Here is a 16600-nt window from a genome sequence, read left to right as displayed (position 1 = left end):
AACCATTGAAGATTTGTTGTTTGTTCCATAATAAAGACTTTGTTGTATCATTAAAGACTCTAAAGACCATTACTTCAGAAAAATCCCCGAGAACCTCTCTTTGAGGAGCCCTGGCTTCCCGCTGGGCTTAAAGTATACGTCCTATAGAAAAGACAGCTGTTACAGGCCCAGCGCGGGACAGAACAACAACACAACCAAAAGAAGACAAAATAAGGGAGGGTTGGAGGAGATGTTTTAATTCAGCGGCTCGTTTGTTCCAACCTTAAAGGCCATGTTGCCTTCTTGTTCAGCCCCTACATAAAACAGAGGAGCAAAAAAAAAGATTTCTTGGGAGTCCAATGGGTGATTCATCCAGGCTGAGACTTGTTGTGTTGCCAAATGAAGTCTGGAAAAAGAGGAGCCTCTCACTCTGTTAGGAAGAAAGCAGAAATGTCACAATTTACCTGCAAAAGAAAAATTCTGCCCAATGGCTATTAACAACAACACCAGTGAAATAGAGCTTCCATTTCCAGGAGAAGATTAACTTTTGTCTGCCAATTAATGAAAGCAAACAAAAGTCGAAGGGATGTAATCTTCAAACTCTGCTTATTACTCAAAACCTCATTGGGATCACTAGAAATGAGTTCAAATCCCTGTAGGGTCACTGGTGACCATTGCATTGAGCCATGGCAGCTACTGTGGCATCAAACTGCATTAATTCCACAGTGTAGATGCACCCGTAGCTCCTCAAAAAGCCAAATTTCACCTTTAAATAAGGCCGGTGGAAATCTTTCTCCCTTGGTGAGGTACCAGCCAGCAAAGGCAAATTGTGTTGACACGGCTGTGCCAGGAGATTTGATGCTTTTTCTTGCACTGTTAGTTTGTTTGGGCCTTGCATTTTGCAATTGGGTAGCTTTCCCCTGGTTGCAGTCATAGGGCCAACAACCTATCAATCATCATTAGAGCCTTTAGATCCGCCCCTTTCCCTAGGTTTGGAGGGAAAGGGGGACTGTGGCGCAACTGGCTGAGTGTCAGCTGCATTAAGATCACTCTGACCAAAAGGTCATGAGTTCGAAGCTAGCCCGGGTTGGAGTGGGCTTCCAACCAATTGTGTAGCCTGTTGTCGACCTTTGCAACCCGAAAGACAGTTGCATCTGTCAAGTAGGAAAATTAGGTACCACCTTGTGTGGGGAGGCTAAATTAACTAATTTATGAGGCCATAAAAAAAAGACTCCAACAAAGCACTCCAGCAAAAAGCATGCGGGAAATGCGGAAGTACTTCATCAGTGTCGCAGATGGACGATGAAAGCGACAGCTCCCCTGTATGTCTGTATACGTTGTATGTCAAAATTGGCATTGAATGTTTGCCATATATGTGTTCATTGTAATCCGCCCTGAGTCCCCTGTGGGGTGAGAAGGGTGGAATATAACTACTGTAAATAAATAAATAAATAAATAAATAGTTCAGTCTCACAGTTTGGAGCCTCACAGCAGGACATGTGGGCTTTTCTCTGCCCCACCTGCAAAAAGCTTCATTTTTTACAGCTCTGCTGGGGTTAAAGAATTAGATCTACAGCCAGCTTTTGCTGGGGGAAAAGGAAAACCTCTACAGCTTTGCTGGAGAGTAAAGTTACAGTTCCACAGCTTTGCTGGGGGAAATACAGCCAGCTTTGCTGGAAAGTAAAGGAGTGGTTCCACGGCCTTCGTGGGGCAAATCTACAGCTTGGCAGATCTACAGCAACCATTTCCTGGTAAGGGACCACTTGGGCTATCCATAACGCAGCTTGGAGCCGAGAGTTGGGGCCTCATCCCAGTAGGGTAAAGAAAGATTGCCCAAAGAGGGGTCGGAAGGTTTCCCTAAATAAGATAGGAACAGTTTATCAAGCAGTTGACTGTCCCTTGTTAGCAGATCAAGAATGCTACCAGTTTTTCAAGATTATAAAACATTTAATTCATTTGTTCGAAGATTTAAGCCTTAATAAAGAACTTTGTTGAACCTAGTTTGAGCCTCTACAGAACTTTGTGTTGGGAAACCTATGGGACCCTTTAGCTGAGGCACCCCGGTGTCCTGTTGGCCATACAGAAAGCACGACATTGTCATAGTCCCAGTGTGCAACAGCACACAAATAGTCTTAATATTTGAAAGCAGGGTAAACGTCACAGATGAGGAATCCGCAAGCAACCCAGATGCCCTTTTGTTGCCAACCCAACACAACATCTCACCTCTTTCGTTGCTGTTCGGCTCCTCTTCAGACGATGTTGCTGTTGATTCCAAGACAGGAAAAAGAACACATTTGGTTTGTGTCAAACAAGGAAACTGAATAAACAATCAATGGATATGGAGGGACAACTGTACAAATGCCTAGAGAATTGCTCCGCGTAGGAATCTCTAGGTCAGTGGTTCTCAACCTGTGGGTCCCCAGATGTTTTGGCCTACAACTCCCAGAAATCCCAGCTAGTTTACCAGCTGTTAGGATTTCTGGGAGTTGAATGCCAAATCATCTGGGGACCCATAGGTTGAGAACCACTGCTCTAGGTCTTCCAGTACAACCCTGTGGCAGAAGTTGGCCATAAAGCCCTATTGGTGGACCTACATATTCTGGAAGAGAACGTATGAATCCAATCCACAATTATCACTAGGTAACAAAATTTGAAATAAAAATCTGTTCCTGGTTTGAAAGTGTCATTTCCTGTTTAATTGTGCAGTACTTACTTTGAAAGTAGTTGTTCTACTCCAGAAACTTTGCTTTTGTGGCTGCCACAAAGTAGGTTGAATTGGTTGAGACTCAATGACAGTGTTTCTCAACCTGGGGGTCGGGACCCCGGTGAGGTCACGAGGGGGTTTCAGAGGGGTCGCTAAAGACCATCAGAAAACAGATATTTCTGATGGTCTTAGGAACCCCTTTGGCAGAGAAGGCTGAAAATCTCTACGTATGTCCTTCTCTTCCTTTTTGGAAACAGACTGCGAATCCTCCCATCAAAAGCCGTCCTTTTGCAGTGATTGGTCGGCCTCTCTGCTAAGGGGGTGGGCTGTTTCTGAGACTCCAATATATGACGGGGTTTCACCCCCCACCCCCCACCCCGAAGGCGCAGGTTCGCAGTCTGGGAGTTCTCCTTGATTCATCGCTGAGCCTGGAGCCCCAGGTTTCAGCAGTGGTCAGGGGAGCTTTTGCACAATTAAAACTTGTGCACCAGCTGCGCCCATACCTTGGGAAGTCTGACTTGGCCATGGTGGTCCACGCTTTGGTTACATCCCGTCTAGATTACTGCAACGCTCTCTACGTGGGGCTGCCTCTGAAGACTGCCCGGAAGCTGCAGCAAGTCCAATGCTCTGCAGCCAGATTTCTAACAGGGGCTGGGTACAGGGAGCACACAACCCCTCTGTTACGCCAGCTCCACTGGCTGCCGATTAGCTTCCGAGCACAATTCAAAGTGCTGGTTTTGACCTACAAAGCCCTGAACGACTCTGGCCCTGTTTACCTGTCCGAACGGATTCTCCCCTATTTATTTATTTATTTACTTTATTTCTATACCGCTTTTCTCAGCCCTCAGGCGACTCATGAACCATCGAGGTCTTTAAGATCTTCCAGGGGAGGGGCTGCTCTCGATCCCACCACTGTCACAATCGCGGTTGGTGGGGACGAGAGACAGGGCCTTCTCGATGGTGGCTCCCCGGCTTTGGAACTCCCTCCCACAGGAGATTAGAACTGCCCCCTCCCTCCTGACGTTCAGGAAGCTAACAAAGACTTGGCTATGGAATGCGGCCTTTGACAACTGAGTCAACTTTGGTCCACATGGAAGGAGAATGAATAACTGTGAATTATGACCAGGAATGCTTTGACGACATGGCTATGTGATTGTGATGATGACGATGTTGTATTGTAATATGTTTTTAATTGTGTAATGATGATGCATTGTGTGGTTTGTATTTTTGTATTTGAACACATGTTGTGAACTGGATCTGAGTCCCTCTTGGAGGTGAGAAGATCGGTATAGAATTTTTTAAAATAAATTAATTAATAAATAATAAATAAGTGAGGAGGGGAGAGTAGGCATGCTGGGTGCATGGCAACATGGTGCGCATGTGCGGGCAAGGGAGTGTGTAGGGCTGGAGGGAGGCTCATGCCAGCGAGTCCCTTCAAGGGCTCTGTGTGAGAAGTTTAGCCCAGTTCCATCATTATCAAATCATAACATCTTCCAACTCAATGATTTGAGTGTCATTTAAGAGAGAAAAGTAGAAGGTAAACAACAACAACAACAATAATTGTGCTGTCATGCGCTGGGCCTATAGCAGATGGCTTTTGAACAGGACGTGCTCCTTGTGCCCAGCGGGAAGCCGGGGTGCCTTGAGTGAGAGGCCCTAAGGATTTTCCTACACAGAGTTTTTAGAAGCTTGAAAGGTTTAACAAAGTCCTTTATTATTGCTTAGGTCTTCAACAAGCAATCAAATACTTCTCAGATTTTCAACAAATTAAACAAATGCTTCAAGGCTTTGAATCAACTGGTGGCTTTCTTAATCTTGTCCACAAGGGACAGGCAACTGGCTTCGTGAACTGTTTCTTTTCTTTAAGAGGAAAACCCTTTTTAACACCTCCTTGGGCAATCTACTTTCTATTATTGCTTACTTGTCTAGTCCCTATTATTGCTTACTTATTTAGACCCTGCTATTGCTCACTTGTCTATTGACTACTATTTCTCATTTGTCTATTGCCTACTCTTGCTCACTTGTCTATTGTTTATTATTGCTTACTTGTCTAGTCCCTATTATTGCTTACTTATTTAGACCCTAGTATTGCTCACTTGTCTATTACCTACTATTACTCACTTCTCTATTGCCTACTATTGCTCACTTGTCTATTGTCTTTTATTGCTTACTTGTCTAGTCCCTATTATTGCTTACTTATTTAGTCACCACTATTGCTCACTTGTCTATCGTCCATTATTGCTTACTTGTCTAGTCCCTATTATTGCTTACTTATTTAGACCCTACTATTGCTCACTTGTCTATTGTCTATTATTGCTTACTTGTCTAGTGCCTATTATTGCTTACTTATTTAGTCACTACTATTTCTCACTTGTCTATTACCTACTATTACTCTTTTATTGCCTCCTATTGATCACTTGTCGATTGCTGACTTTTGCTCACTTATCTAGTCCCTATTATTGCTTACTTGCCTAGTCCCTATTATTGCTTATTTAGTAAGCAATAATAGGTGTGGGCTCTACTGGTGTGGGCTCTACTCCCGGCTCCAAACTGCTTCTTGGGTCCCGAGTAGACCTACCAGTCAAGGCTTTGTAGATTCTCCAGCTGGAGTCCTTTGGAACTGTTTTCCCCCAGATGCTATGAGAAATGAAACTTCTCTACAGGTGGAGCTAATCCACATCCTGTAGCTAAGCTTTCCAATGCAAGATTGACCTAAAATGGCTCCCTCTCCTGCCAGAGCCCTGGGGAAAGGGGCGGAACCAAAACTTAACAATGATTGATGGGTCATTGGCCCTATAATTGCAAACCAAGGGAAGCCACCTTATTGCAAAATGCATGGAACTTTGGAATACATGCAAACACTCAAAGAAAGAAAACGGTTGGAGCTTTTGGTACAGCCATACCAAACAACTCCGGCCCTGTTTATCTCTCCGAATGTATTCTCTCCTACGAACCATCAAGATTATTAAGATCTTCTGGAGAGGCCCTGCTCTCGGTCCCACCGGCCTTGCAAGCGCGTCTGGTGGGAACGAGGGACAGGGCCTTCTCAGTGGTGGCCCCGCGACTCTGGAACTCTCTCCCACCGGAGGTCAGAACCGCCCCATCCATCCTAACATTTAGGAAACGGGTGAAGACGTGGCTGTGGAGTCAGGCTTTCGATGAATGAGACAACACCCTAGGACTCTGGATGGAAGATGATGTAGATCCGTTTTTAATATGACGACTGACCACGGTAGTTTTATACATAGTGTTATTTTAAAGCTGTTTTTGTAATTGTGATATATGATATTTTAATGAGTGTATATGTTTTTATGGTTGGAAACCGGGCTGAGTCCCTCAATGAGGTTGAGAAGTATAGAAAACTTTGAAATAAATAATAATAAATAAATACCAGCACAATAATAATAATAATAATAATAATAATAATAATAAGCCAGTCAAGGTCATCCCAGTGGTGATCGGCACACTGGGTGCAGTGCCTAAAGACCTTGGCCTGAACTTAAACACAATTGGTGCTGACAAAATTTCCATCTTCCAGCTGCAAAAGTCCACCCTACTGGGATCTGCACACATTATTCGCCAATACATCACACCATCCTAGACACTTGGGAAGTGTCCGACGTGTGATCCATTACAACAGCCAGCAGAGTGACCATGTTTGCTGTGTACTATTCTTTTTATGTTTATAATAATAATAAGAAGAAGTTTTTATGTATCCTCAAAAGATATTCAATGCCTTTTAAATGCCTCTGAACTCCATTCAGAGGCATTCCAACTTTCCAAGGGCGTTGAATCTACTACAGAAGCAAATCTTGTAAACACATTTGGGTTCAGAGTCAATCTTGGGTGGGAACCACCATAGATATGGCTTTCTTGCCTTTCAATGGATGCTCACCTTGGACTGGAGGCTTGTATCCATCGCAGCCAATCTTGGGTCTCTTCTGGTGGTACTTATCGCAGAACAATGGTTTCCCTGTTCGGTTACAACACCAGTCGTAGAGCTTCAGCTCTTCATCTAGACACAGGGAGCAAGAAAGGAAAGGATGAGTGTGTTGATGTGGCACAGCTTTGTGCACCTAAATATCCTAAAGGTATCAGATCCCTTCTGATCAGCCCTGATTAGTATTTGGATGTGACACTGATGATTAATAACAGATGCTATAGACAGGGCATGGGCAAACTTTGGTCCTCCCTCCAAGCGTTTTGAACTCCAACTCCCACAATTCCTAACAGCAAGTTGCCTACCATTGCTCATTTGTCTATTGCCTACTATTGTTCACTTGTCTATCGCCTGCTTTTTCTCACTTGTCTATTGCCCACTATTACTCATCTATTGCCTACTATTGCTCACTTGTCTATTGTCTATTATTGCTTACTTGTCTAGTCCCTATTATTACTTACTTATTTAGTCCCTACTATTTCTCACTTGTCTATTGCCCACTATTACTCATCTATTACCTACTATTGCTCACTTGTCTATTCTCTACTATTGCTTACGTGTCTAGTCCCTATTATTATTTACTTATTTAGTCCCTACTATTTCCCACTTGTCTATTGCCCACTATTACTCATCTATTGCCTACTATTGCTCACTTGTCTATTGCTGACTTTTGCTCACTTGTCTATTGTCTTTTATTGCTTACTTGTCTAGTCCCTATTATTGCTTACTTATTTAGACCCTACTATTGCTCACTTGTCTATTGTCTATTATTGCTTACTTGTCTAGTGCCTATTATTGCTTACTTATTTAGTCACTACTATTTCTCATTTGTCTATTACCTACTATTACTCGTTTATTGCCTACTACTGATCACTTGTCGATTGCTGACTTTTGCTCACTTATCTAGTCTCTATTATTGCTTACTTGCCTAGTCCCTATTATTGCTTACTTATTTAGTCCCTACTATTGCTCACTTGTCTATTGCTCACTTGTCTATTGCCTACTATTGCTCACTTGTCTATTGCCTACTATTGCTCACTTGTCTGTTGTCTACGATTGCTCACTTGTCTATTGCTGACTATTTCTCAATTCTCACAAGTCCTGGAGCTCAAAGGCCTTCCCCACTCCTTACCCATGAAAGGGGAACTTTTTCTTGAGGCCTTCCAGATTCTCTCCTGATGTCCATCCACCAGCTGGCCACCGTCATTCTTGTAGAGACACCGGACCCCAGAGCCGTACTTGTTTGGGGCAGAGGAATATAGCATAGTGAAGTGGGATTCCAGCAAACCTGCAACAATCAATGATATTGATTACATGCTATAGATGCTTCATGCGGGTAGAGGGACATGGATGTCTAGAAGAAAACAGCCTCCAGATTGTCCACCAATGAAAAGGAAGGGTGCCTTGGTAAACATATAATATGTCAAAGCACACGACAAATGCTTGATCAATGCAACATACTTATAGGGAAAACATGATTACAGGTAAGCAACCCTTTCTTCTTCATCATGGTATCTGTGAAAATCACACTGATGGTAGATTAGCGGTTGTCATCTAGGATGGCGGGGATGAGAGATGGTAATGAAATGGTAATTGTAGCGAGGGAGGGAGACTATTTCTTTATTTAAGAAAACCTGTTTACTCTTATAATGATTCAGTTTCCTCTTTTATATTAGCTGGGATTTTCTGTGTGCTGTTTAACCTTTGTACAGGCACTGGGACACACTTCTGTATAACAAAGTAACACAGTTTATTTATAACTTCTGGCTCCAACACTTGTGGATACATTTGGGTTTTGTTGCAATCTTGAGGCTTACAGTCAGTATCATATACTTGGTTTACTTTTCTGAAATAGACTTTCAATGTTTCACATTCACAAACATGTTACATGCTTCACACACTCTTGACTGAAATTATATTCTGACTAAAGCACCACTGGCTTTCTTTATGTTCCTTAAACTTGAGCTCTATTTAACTAACTGCTTCTATAGATATCAGAAGTCTTTAACACATCTTCAAAACTGCTTATTTCTAACAGGAGTTCCTAACTTTTTTCTCTCACAGAAGTTCCTAACTGTCTCTCACAAACAGGAATCCCTAACTCCCTTCTCTCACAAACAGCAATTCCTAACTCAACTCCTTTTACTCTCTAACTGCCTATTTTTAAACTTTGGCTCCGCCCTTTGGAATGTTCAGCTCTCTCTTCCCAACTGTCATTTTGGCCTAGCAACCAATTCAAATCCTGGGCCTACGCTAATCTGCATATGACCAATCGGTTTCCATATGCAAATGAATTCTATCTCTGCTGTTGCTACCCTGTCTGTGCCCTACCTGCCATATGTAAACATAGAGCTATACACCAAAAATTTAACATAGAGTAGCAATTTCGCTACAGTAATGAATGCCATTTTTCCAAAAGGTTATGATTTCTTACAAGGTCATGCTTTTTCAGAGATCATAGTTCTCCAAAAGGTTATGGAGATTTCCATTTCCCAAAAGGTTATGGAATCATTTTTCTAAAAGGTTATGATTTCTAACTTTGCCTTTCCAAAGATCATAATTCTCCAAAAAGATAGAAGTAGGGCAAAGGTTCATAAAGAGAGCTTGAGTACCTTTTTTGCTGAGGGTGAAGTGTCCATCTGACAGCCCCTGGCTCAGGGAGCAAGGGCAAGGGGGTAGGTCTTTGTTCCAAGCCAGCGGCTGCTTCTCGTTGCTCAGCCAGTCCAGGCAACGCTGCCGGTAGTTCACTCGGATGCGGCTGTCCAGCTTGTAGAGCCACATACCGCGCACCCCTGGAAAGAAGAACACATGGAAGGAGTCATAGAATCGTATGATCCTGGAGTTGGAAGAGACTCCCAAGGGCCATCCAGTCCAACCTTTTTCTGCAAACCGGAAAACCCAATCAAAGCCCTCCCAACAGACAGCCATCCAACCTCTGGCTCAAAGCTACCACAGGAGAAGACACAATCGGATTCCTAGACAACACCTTCCTCTATAACAGTGTTTCTCAACCTGGGGGTCGGGACCCCTGAGGGGGTCACGAGGGGGTGTCAAAGGGGTCTCCAAAGACCATCACAAAACAGTATTTTCTGTTGGTCATGGGGGTTCTGTGCGGGAAGTTTGGCCCAATTCTATTGTTGGTGGGATTCAAAATGGTCTTTGATTGTAGGTGAACTATAAATCCCAGCAACTACAACTCCCAAATGTCGAGGACTATTTCCCCCAAACTCCACCAGTGTTCACATTTGGGCATATGGAGTATTTGTGCCAAGTTTGATCCAGATCCATCATTGTGTGACTTTACAGAGCTTTCTGGATGTAGGTGAACTACAACTCCCAAACTCAAGATCAATGCCCACCAAACCCTTCCAGTATCTTATTTTAGTCATATTCTGTGTGTCAAAACTGGTTCAATTCCATCATTGGTGGAGTTCAGAATGCTCTTTGGTAGTAAGTGAACTACAAATCCCAGCAACTACAACTCCATAATGTCAAGGTCTATGTCCCCCAAATTCCACCAGTGTTCACATTTGGGCATATTGAGTATCCGTGCCAAGTTTGGTCCAGATCCATCATTGTGTGAATTTACAGCGCTTTCTGGATGTAGGTGAACTACAACTCCCAAACTCAAGATCAATGCCCACCAAACCCTTCCAGTATCTTATGTTAGTCATATTCTGTGTGTCAAAACTGGTTCAATTCCATCATTGGTGGAGTTCAGAATGCTCTTTGGTGGTAAGTGAACTATAAATCCCAAACTCAAGATCAATGCTCACCAAACCCTTCCAGTATCTTATGTTAGTCATGTTCTGTGTGCCAAGACTGGTTCAATTCCATCATTGGTGGAGTTCAGAATACTCTTTGGTGGTAAGTGAACTATAAATCCCAGCAACTACAACTCCCAAATGACAAAAACAATCCACCCCAACCCCACCAGTATTCAAATTTGGATGTATCTGGTATTTATGCCAAATTTGGTCAAGTGAATGGAAACACATTGTGCATCTCAGATATTTACATTACAATTCATAACAGTAGCCAAATTACAATTATGAAGTAGCAAAAAAATAATTTTATGGTTGGGGGTGACCTCAAAATGAGGAACTGTATTAAGGGGTCACGGCATTAGGAAGGTTTAGAAACACTGCTCTATAACTCTAACCATCAGGAAGTTCTTCCTAATGTTTACGAGGAATGTCTTTTCCATGCAATCAAATCAGCCTTTCTACTCTTCGATGTTTTTGGACTGTTTATCATCTGTACCTGTGTTGTAACCTGGGACGCGATCCGGTCGATATTTAACAGCAGGCAATTGAGACATCAGGTCGTCATTTCTGAAGAATCCATCCCCGCTGAGGACAAAGACAGGGAGAAAAATGATGCTCCGATTTCCAAGGATCTTGGACAATGTAGTTCTCGATTTGTTGGCCAGTTCTCTAAACTTGCACATTCATTTGCTTAGTTGTCCTTTGCCAAATACATTATATTATATTATATTATATTATATTATATTATATTATATTATATTATATTATATTATATTATATTGATGGGAAGCTTCCCACCAGAGTGGAAATCATCTATCGGACAGATGGCAAGCTATTCAACCTCAGCAGACTGAAAGCCAAAACCAAGGTTACAACAACATCTGTTATAGAACTCCAGTATGCTGATGACAACGTCATCTGTGTGCATTCAGAAGAAGATCTACAAGCCACTCTAAACACCTTTGCAGAAGCATACGAGAAGCTCAGCCTGTCATTGAACATTGAAAAAACCAAGGTGCTCTTCCAGCAGACACCAGCCAACCCCTCTCCAATGCCAGAGATACAGCTTAATGGTGTAACATTAGAAAATGTTGATCATTTCCGCTACCTTGGCAGCCACCTCTCCACCAAATACAACACCGCCTGAGCTCTGCGAGTGCAGCATTTTCCCGAATGAAGCAGAGAGTGTTTGAGGACTGGGACATCCGTAGGGATACCAAGGGGCTTGTCTATAAAGCTATTGTCCTCCCAACCCTGCTATATGCCTGTGAGACGTGGACTGTCTACAGACGTCACATGCAACTCCTGGAATGATTCCATCAGCGCTGCCTCCGGAAAATCCTGCAAATCTCTTGGGAAGACAGGCGGACAAACATCAGCGTGCTGGAAGAAGCAAAGACCACCAGCATTGAAACGATGGTCCTCCGCCACCAACTCCGCTGGACCGGCCACGTTGTCCGGATGCCCGACCACCGTCTCCCAAAGCAGTTGCTCTACTCCGAACTCAAGAACGGAAAACGGAATGTTGGTGGGCAGGAAAAGAGATTGAAAGATGGGCTCAAAGCCAACATTAAAAACTGTGGCATAGACACTGAGAACTGGGAAGCCCTGGCCCTTAAGCGCTCCAGCTGGAGGTCAGCTGTGACCAGCAGTGCTGCAGAATTTGAGGAGGCACGAGTGGAGGGCGAAAGGGAGAAGCGTGCCAAGAGGAAGGCGCGTCAAGTCAACCCCGACCGAGACCACCAAACCAATGCCCTCACTGCGGAAGAAGATGCAGAGCAAGAATAGGGCTCCACAGCCACATACGGACCCACAAGAATATTGGAAGAAAATCATCCTCGGAAAACGAGGGATCGCCTAAGTAAGTAAGTATGCAATATCACAATATAGTTACAGATCACTATTTACAGTTCATGATTGTTATGTCGTGCGCTGGGCCTGTAAAGAATTTCCTTTAGAACAGCACGTGCAGCCTTTGCCCAGCGGGAAGCCAGGAAGCCCTGAAGAGTTCTCAGAGGTTTTCCACCACAAATGATCTTTAGATGGCTTGTGAAGTATAACAAAGTATTTTATTAATGAACAATCAAACAGAAACTTCTCTTGTCTTCAGAAAGTTAAACAAATGATTCCAGGCTTTTATGCAACTGGTAGCTTCCTAAATTTGCCCACAAAGGACAGGCAACTCTCTTCAATAACATCTTCTTTACTTTAAATGGAAAATCCCCTTTTTAACTTCTTCCAGGCTGACTGTAATCTAACCCTTACTGATGTGGGCTCCGCTACCGGGTCGAACTGCTTCTCGAACGCCAAGTGGACCTACCAGTAAAGGCTTAGATGTTCTCCAGCTGGAGTTCTTTGGTCTTTAGGGCTGTTTCCCTGGAAATCTTTGGAGACTCTTAAGACTGTTCTCCCCTGGAAAGTCTTAAGGGTAGAAGCTTTTGTACAGGGGAAGCTTGCACACGTCCTGTACATTAGCTTTCCTTGCTGAGACTAACGAAAAAATGGCTCCCTTCCCTTCCCAATTGCCCTGAGCAAGGGGCAGGACCAAAACATAACGATGATGGACAGGTGACTTGCCCTATGACTGCAACCAAAGGAAGCCACCTATCTGCAGAGTCCCTGAAACCTAGGACTGCAAACAAACATTTAATACAAAGCAAATAAAGTTGGAGCTCCTGGTACAGCCGTACCAGCATGATGATGATGATGATGATGATGATTATTATTATTATTATTATTATTATTATTGACATGTCTGCCAAAAATGTACTTTTATTTTTTTTCAAAAAGGCCCCTTCTGCACTGCCATATAATCCTGATTATCAAGGCAGATAATCCTGATTATCTGCTTTGAACTGGATTATATGAATACACTGCCATATAATCCAGTTCAAATCAGATAATCTGGATTTTATATGGCAGTGTAGAAGGGGCTCAGGTGCATCTACACTTCAGAATGAGTGCAGTTTGATACCACTTTAACTGCCATGGCTCAGTGCTGAAATCCCGTGATTGGGAGACCCTGGTGCTACAATGAATTAAACACTTGTGCCGGCAAGACTGAAGACCGACCGGTCAGAGGTTTGAATCCAGAGAGAGCAGGTTGAGCTCCTTCTGTCAGCTCCAGCTCCCCATGTAGGAACATGAGAGAAGCCTCCCACAAAGATGGTAAAACTATCAAATCATCCGGGCATCCCCTGGGCAACCTTCTTGCAGATAGCTAATTCTCTCACACCAGAAGTGACTTGCAGTTTCCCAAGACGGTCTTGACATGAAAAACATCCTGAGATTTATAGTTTCGTTAGGCACCAGCCTTCTTTGATAGACGAAGCTAAAAACTTTGTGAAACTACAGCTCCCATGATGCTACGGCATTGAGCCCTGGTAGTTAAAGTGGTGCCAATCTGGATTACTCCTAGTGTGTAGATTGGATGCTTGTTTCTCAAGACTTGGCCCTACCTGGTATATCCCACCAGCACGTTTTTGGAAGAGAGTTTGGTGTAGTCCCATTGCATCCCTCCAGCTTGGTATAGGAAAAGAGTGTACGTCCTGTATCCGTCAGTGGTCAGAATGGCCTGGTAAGTGTTGGTCTGCAAAGAGATATATGGAAGAAATGAGACAAGGTTCAGCACCCTGTTAATATTTCATGGATGCATACGTTTCTTTTTTGGCCCACGACATAATGTCTGTATTTAGTTCGCATTTATCACAAAAGTATATTTGTTGAGCGTGCAATTGTGCAAAATCTGGAGTCAGAGGCACAAGAACCCATCAGAAATGAAAAAAACTTCCCAACAAAAAACACTGTTGCAGTAGAGCCTGTGAGTAACGTTACAAACAGTAGTGTGGGTGCCAGAAGGGGAAAAGGGGTTACTCTGAGGGTTGGTGCTCATCTCCATTTCTAAGCCAAAGAGCCGGCGTTGTCCATAGACACCTCCAAGGTCATGAGGCCAGCATGTCTTCATGGAGCGCCGTTACCTTCCTGCCAGAACAGTACCTATTGATCTACTCACATTTGCATGCTTTCAAACTGCTAGTTTAATAGTAAATGCAATGTTTTATATGCTTTAATGTGCATTTAATTTTAATTTCTAACTTAAGTGTATTCTAACTGTTGTCCAAAGGCATTGAATAGTTGCCATATGTAAAACTGCCCTGAATCCCCTTCGGGGTAGAGAAAGGCGGGATGCAAATAGAGTAAATAAATAAAGAAATAAATATTTGGCTGGAGTTACACTTAAAAATGTACCTGTTCCAACATACAAACCCATTCAACTTGAGAACAAATCTACAGAACCTATCTTGTTTGTAACTTGGGGACTGCCTGTATACTCCTATTATCCGACGAATCGGATCAAGACTCTAGTGATGAGATGTATTGTGTTGTTACTGTTGTGTTAATATTTGTATACTATGTTCTTATGGTTTTAAATTGTACATCGTTAATGGACTTTTTATCCTTGTTGTAAACCGCGTTGAGTCGCCTGTCGGGCTGAGAAACTTTATACAAATAAAATTAATTAATTAATTAATTAATGCAGCTTAGAATCACATTGGGTTTTTTTTAACTGCCGCATAACATTGTTGGCTCATGCTCAGTTTGAGGCGCACCAAGGGCCCTTCTACACAGGCCCTAAAATCTGAGATAAACCAGGATAAAAGGGGAGGGGGTGGCTAGATGATGTTTGACAAAACTGTGCACTGAATTGCATCATCAGCTGCAAGACGCGAGTTAACAAGGCAAGCTTAAAATCAGCCAAAAAATTCACATATTTGCATCACGGTATATCCCTGCATTCAAGAAAAACACGTGACTTCAATGTGATACGCTAGTGTGAACTGCTCTGGCACATATGTGAATTTTAAAATCCCAACATAGCTGATAAAGGCTGTAAACAAATGGAGCCATGGACACACAGGTGGCTAAATGGAAGCACAATTGGAAAGCAATTCCCATGAGAACTCTCTCCGACTATTACTTTGTTATCATATTTATGAAATTAAACAGTGCTTGAATTTGCACAGTGGGCATCAGCATGGCAAGCAAGTGACCCCAAAGGGACGTGGGGTTCAAGAGGGAAAAAGTAAAGGCAGCAGGATGGTGTGGAGAGATGACAAGAAATCAGCTTGTGTGCACTTCTCTATATCTGCATCTGCACTTGTGCAGTCCAAGATATCACAATGTGTCAATTAAAAATGTTTTTAAAGAAAACTTCCTGCAGATGTGCCATGTCTACAAATGAATCTGACAAGATGCCAAGGGACAATTTGCTCTGTGTCTAGACTTGCTTTCAGGTACCACAATATTTTGCCCCCACTTCTTTGTCCCAGATTATGAGGCTGCCTGGAATGGCCTTTAGCTCAGTTGCAAGCATCTAAATCCAGATCCATTAATTTTTCGGTCACAAACTCACTCTGCTGCTTAGCTTCTGTGCTGGGTAGTGCTGCGCCTTCACCCAAGTGATCTTGAGCGTCCATCGGGCCGAATAGGATGATGCCAGATACTGCTGGACCATCGCTTCTACATCCCGGACCAGAGGATGTTTGGCAGAATTCTGTGTCACGTATTCCTGTGTGCAAGAGAAAAGTAACATTAAGGCTAGCAAAATTTCACACGCTGTAACACTAAACTAAAAGCTCAATTGCCATGACAAGTCCTTTGGAAGGGATACTTTTAGTTCATTTAGCTCAATGGGAAAAAGTGATGAAGAGCAGGAAGCTGGAAGACTCTTGCCCTTCCCAGTAGACTCAGGCAAAAGCAAACTGCCTCAGGATTTCCTAGCTTGCGTGTCTTCATTATTATTATATTACCCAAAGTACAAGTCCTTTGGAAGGGGTATTTTTTATTCATTTAACTCAGTGGAAGAGAAGGAGAGGTGGGAGAATCTTGCCCTTCCCAGTAGACCCAGTAGACTGCTTCAGGATTTGCTAGCTTGCGTGTCGTCATTATTAATAATATTACACAAAGACACATTTGGTCAAACTACATCAGAATATGGCTACACTCTCAAAATCTTAAAATTCAAGTAGAGTTTAGAGTTTAATCTATGTATTGTTACAGAACTTGGAAAGGCCATTTTCTTTGGACCGAGCAATAGTGGATCTTATTTTGGGTTGAACATAGAACTCAAAAATATTTGGATCTCAAAGAAAAGATGTTATCACACACATGACCTCCCCCAAAAAGATGTATAGTTTCCTAAAGAACATC

General features: G+C 42.9%; 1 protein-coding gene across 1 annotated transcript in view; it reads right to left on the bottom strand.

The window, feature by feature from the left end:
- Positions 1-1747: 1747 nt before the first annotated feature.
- MUC4 (mucin 4, cell surface associated) overlaps positions 1748-16600 on the bottom strand; it is a 33426-nt gene continuing 18573 nt past the window's right edge. Inside the window, exons 5-12 of the mRNA XM_067466282.1 lie at positions 15804-15959; positions 13849-13979; positions 10887-10975; positions 9236-9415; positions 7756-7911; positions 6579-6698; positions 2203-2241; positions 1748-1836 (exon numbers count right to left, since the gene is read on the bottom strand). Coding sequence (XP_067322383.1) covers positions 1748-1836; positions 2203-2241; positions 6579-6698; positions 7756-7911; positions 9236-9415; positions 10887-10975; positions 13849-13979; positions 15804-15959 — 960 coding nt within the window. The remainder of the gene's footprint in view (positions 1837-2202; positions 2242-6578; positions 6699-7755; positions 7912-9235; positions 9416-10886; positions 10976-13848; positions 13980-15803; positions 15960-16600) is intronic.

Source organism: Anolis sagrei, chromosome 3 (genome assembly GCF_037176765.1).
Source record: "Anolis sagrei isolate rAnoSag1 chromosome 3, rAnoSag1.mat, whole genome shotgun sequence".
Lineage (NCBI taxonomy): Eukaryota > Metazoa > Chordata > Lepidosauria > Squamata > Dactyloidae > Anolis > Anolis sagrei.
The sequence above is the reverse complement of the archived record's forward strand: the minus strand, read 5'-3'. Positions and strand labels throughout refer to the sequence as shown.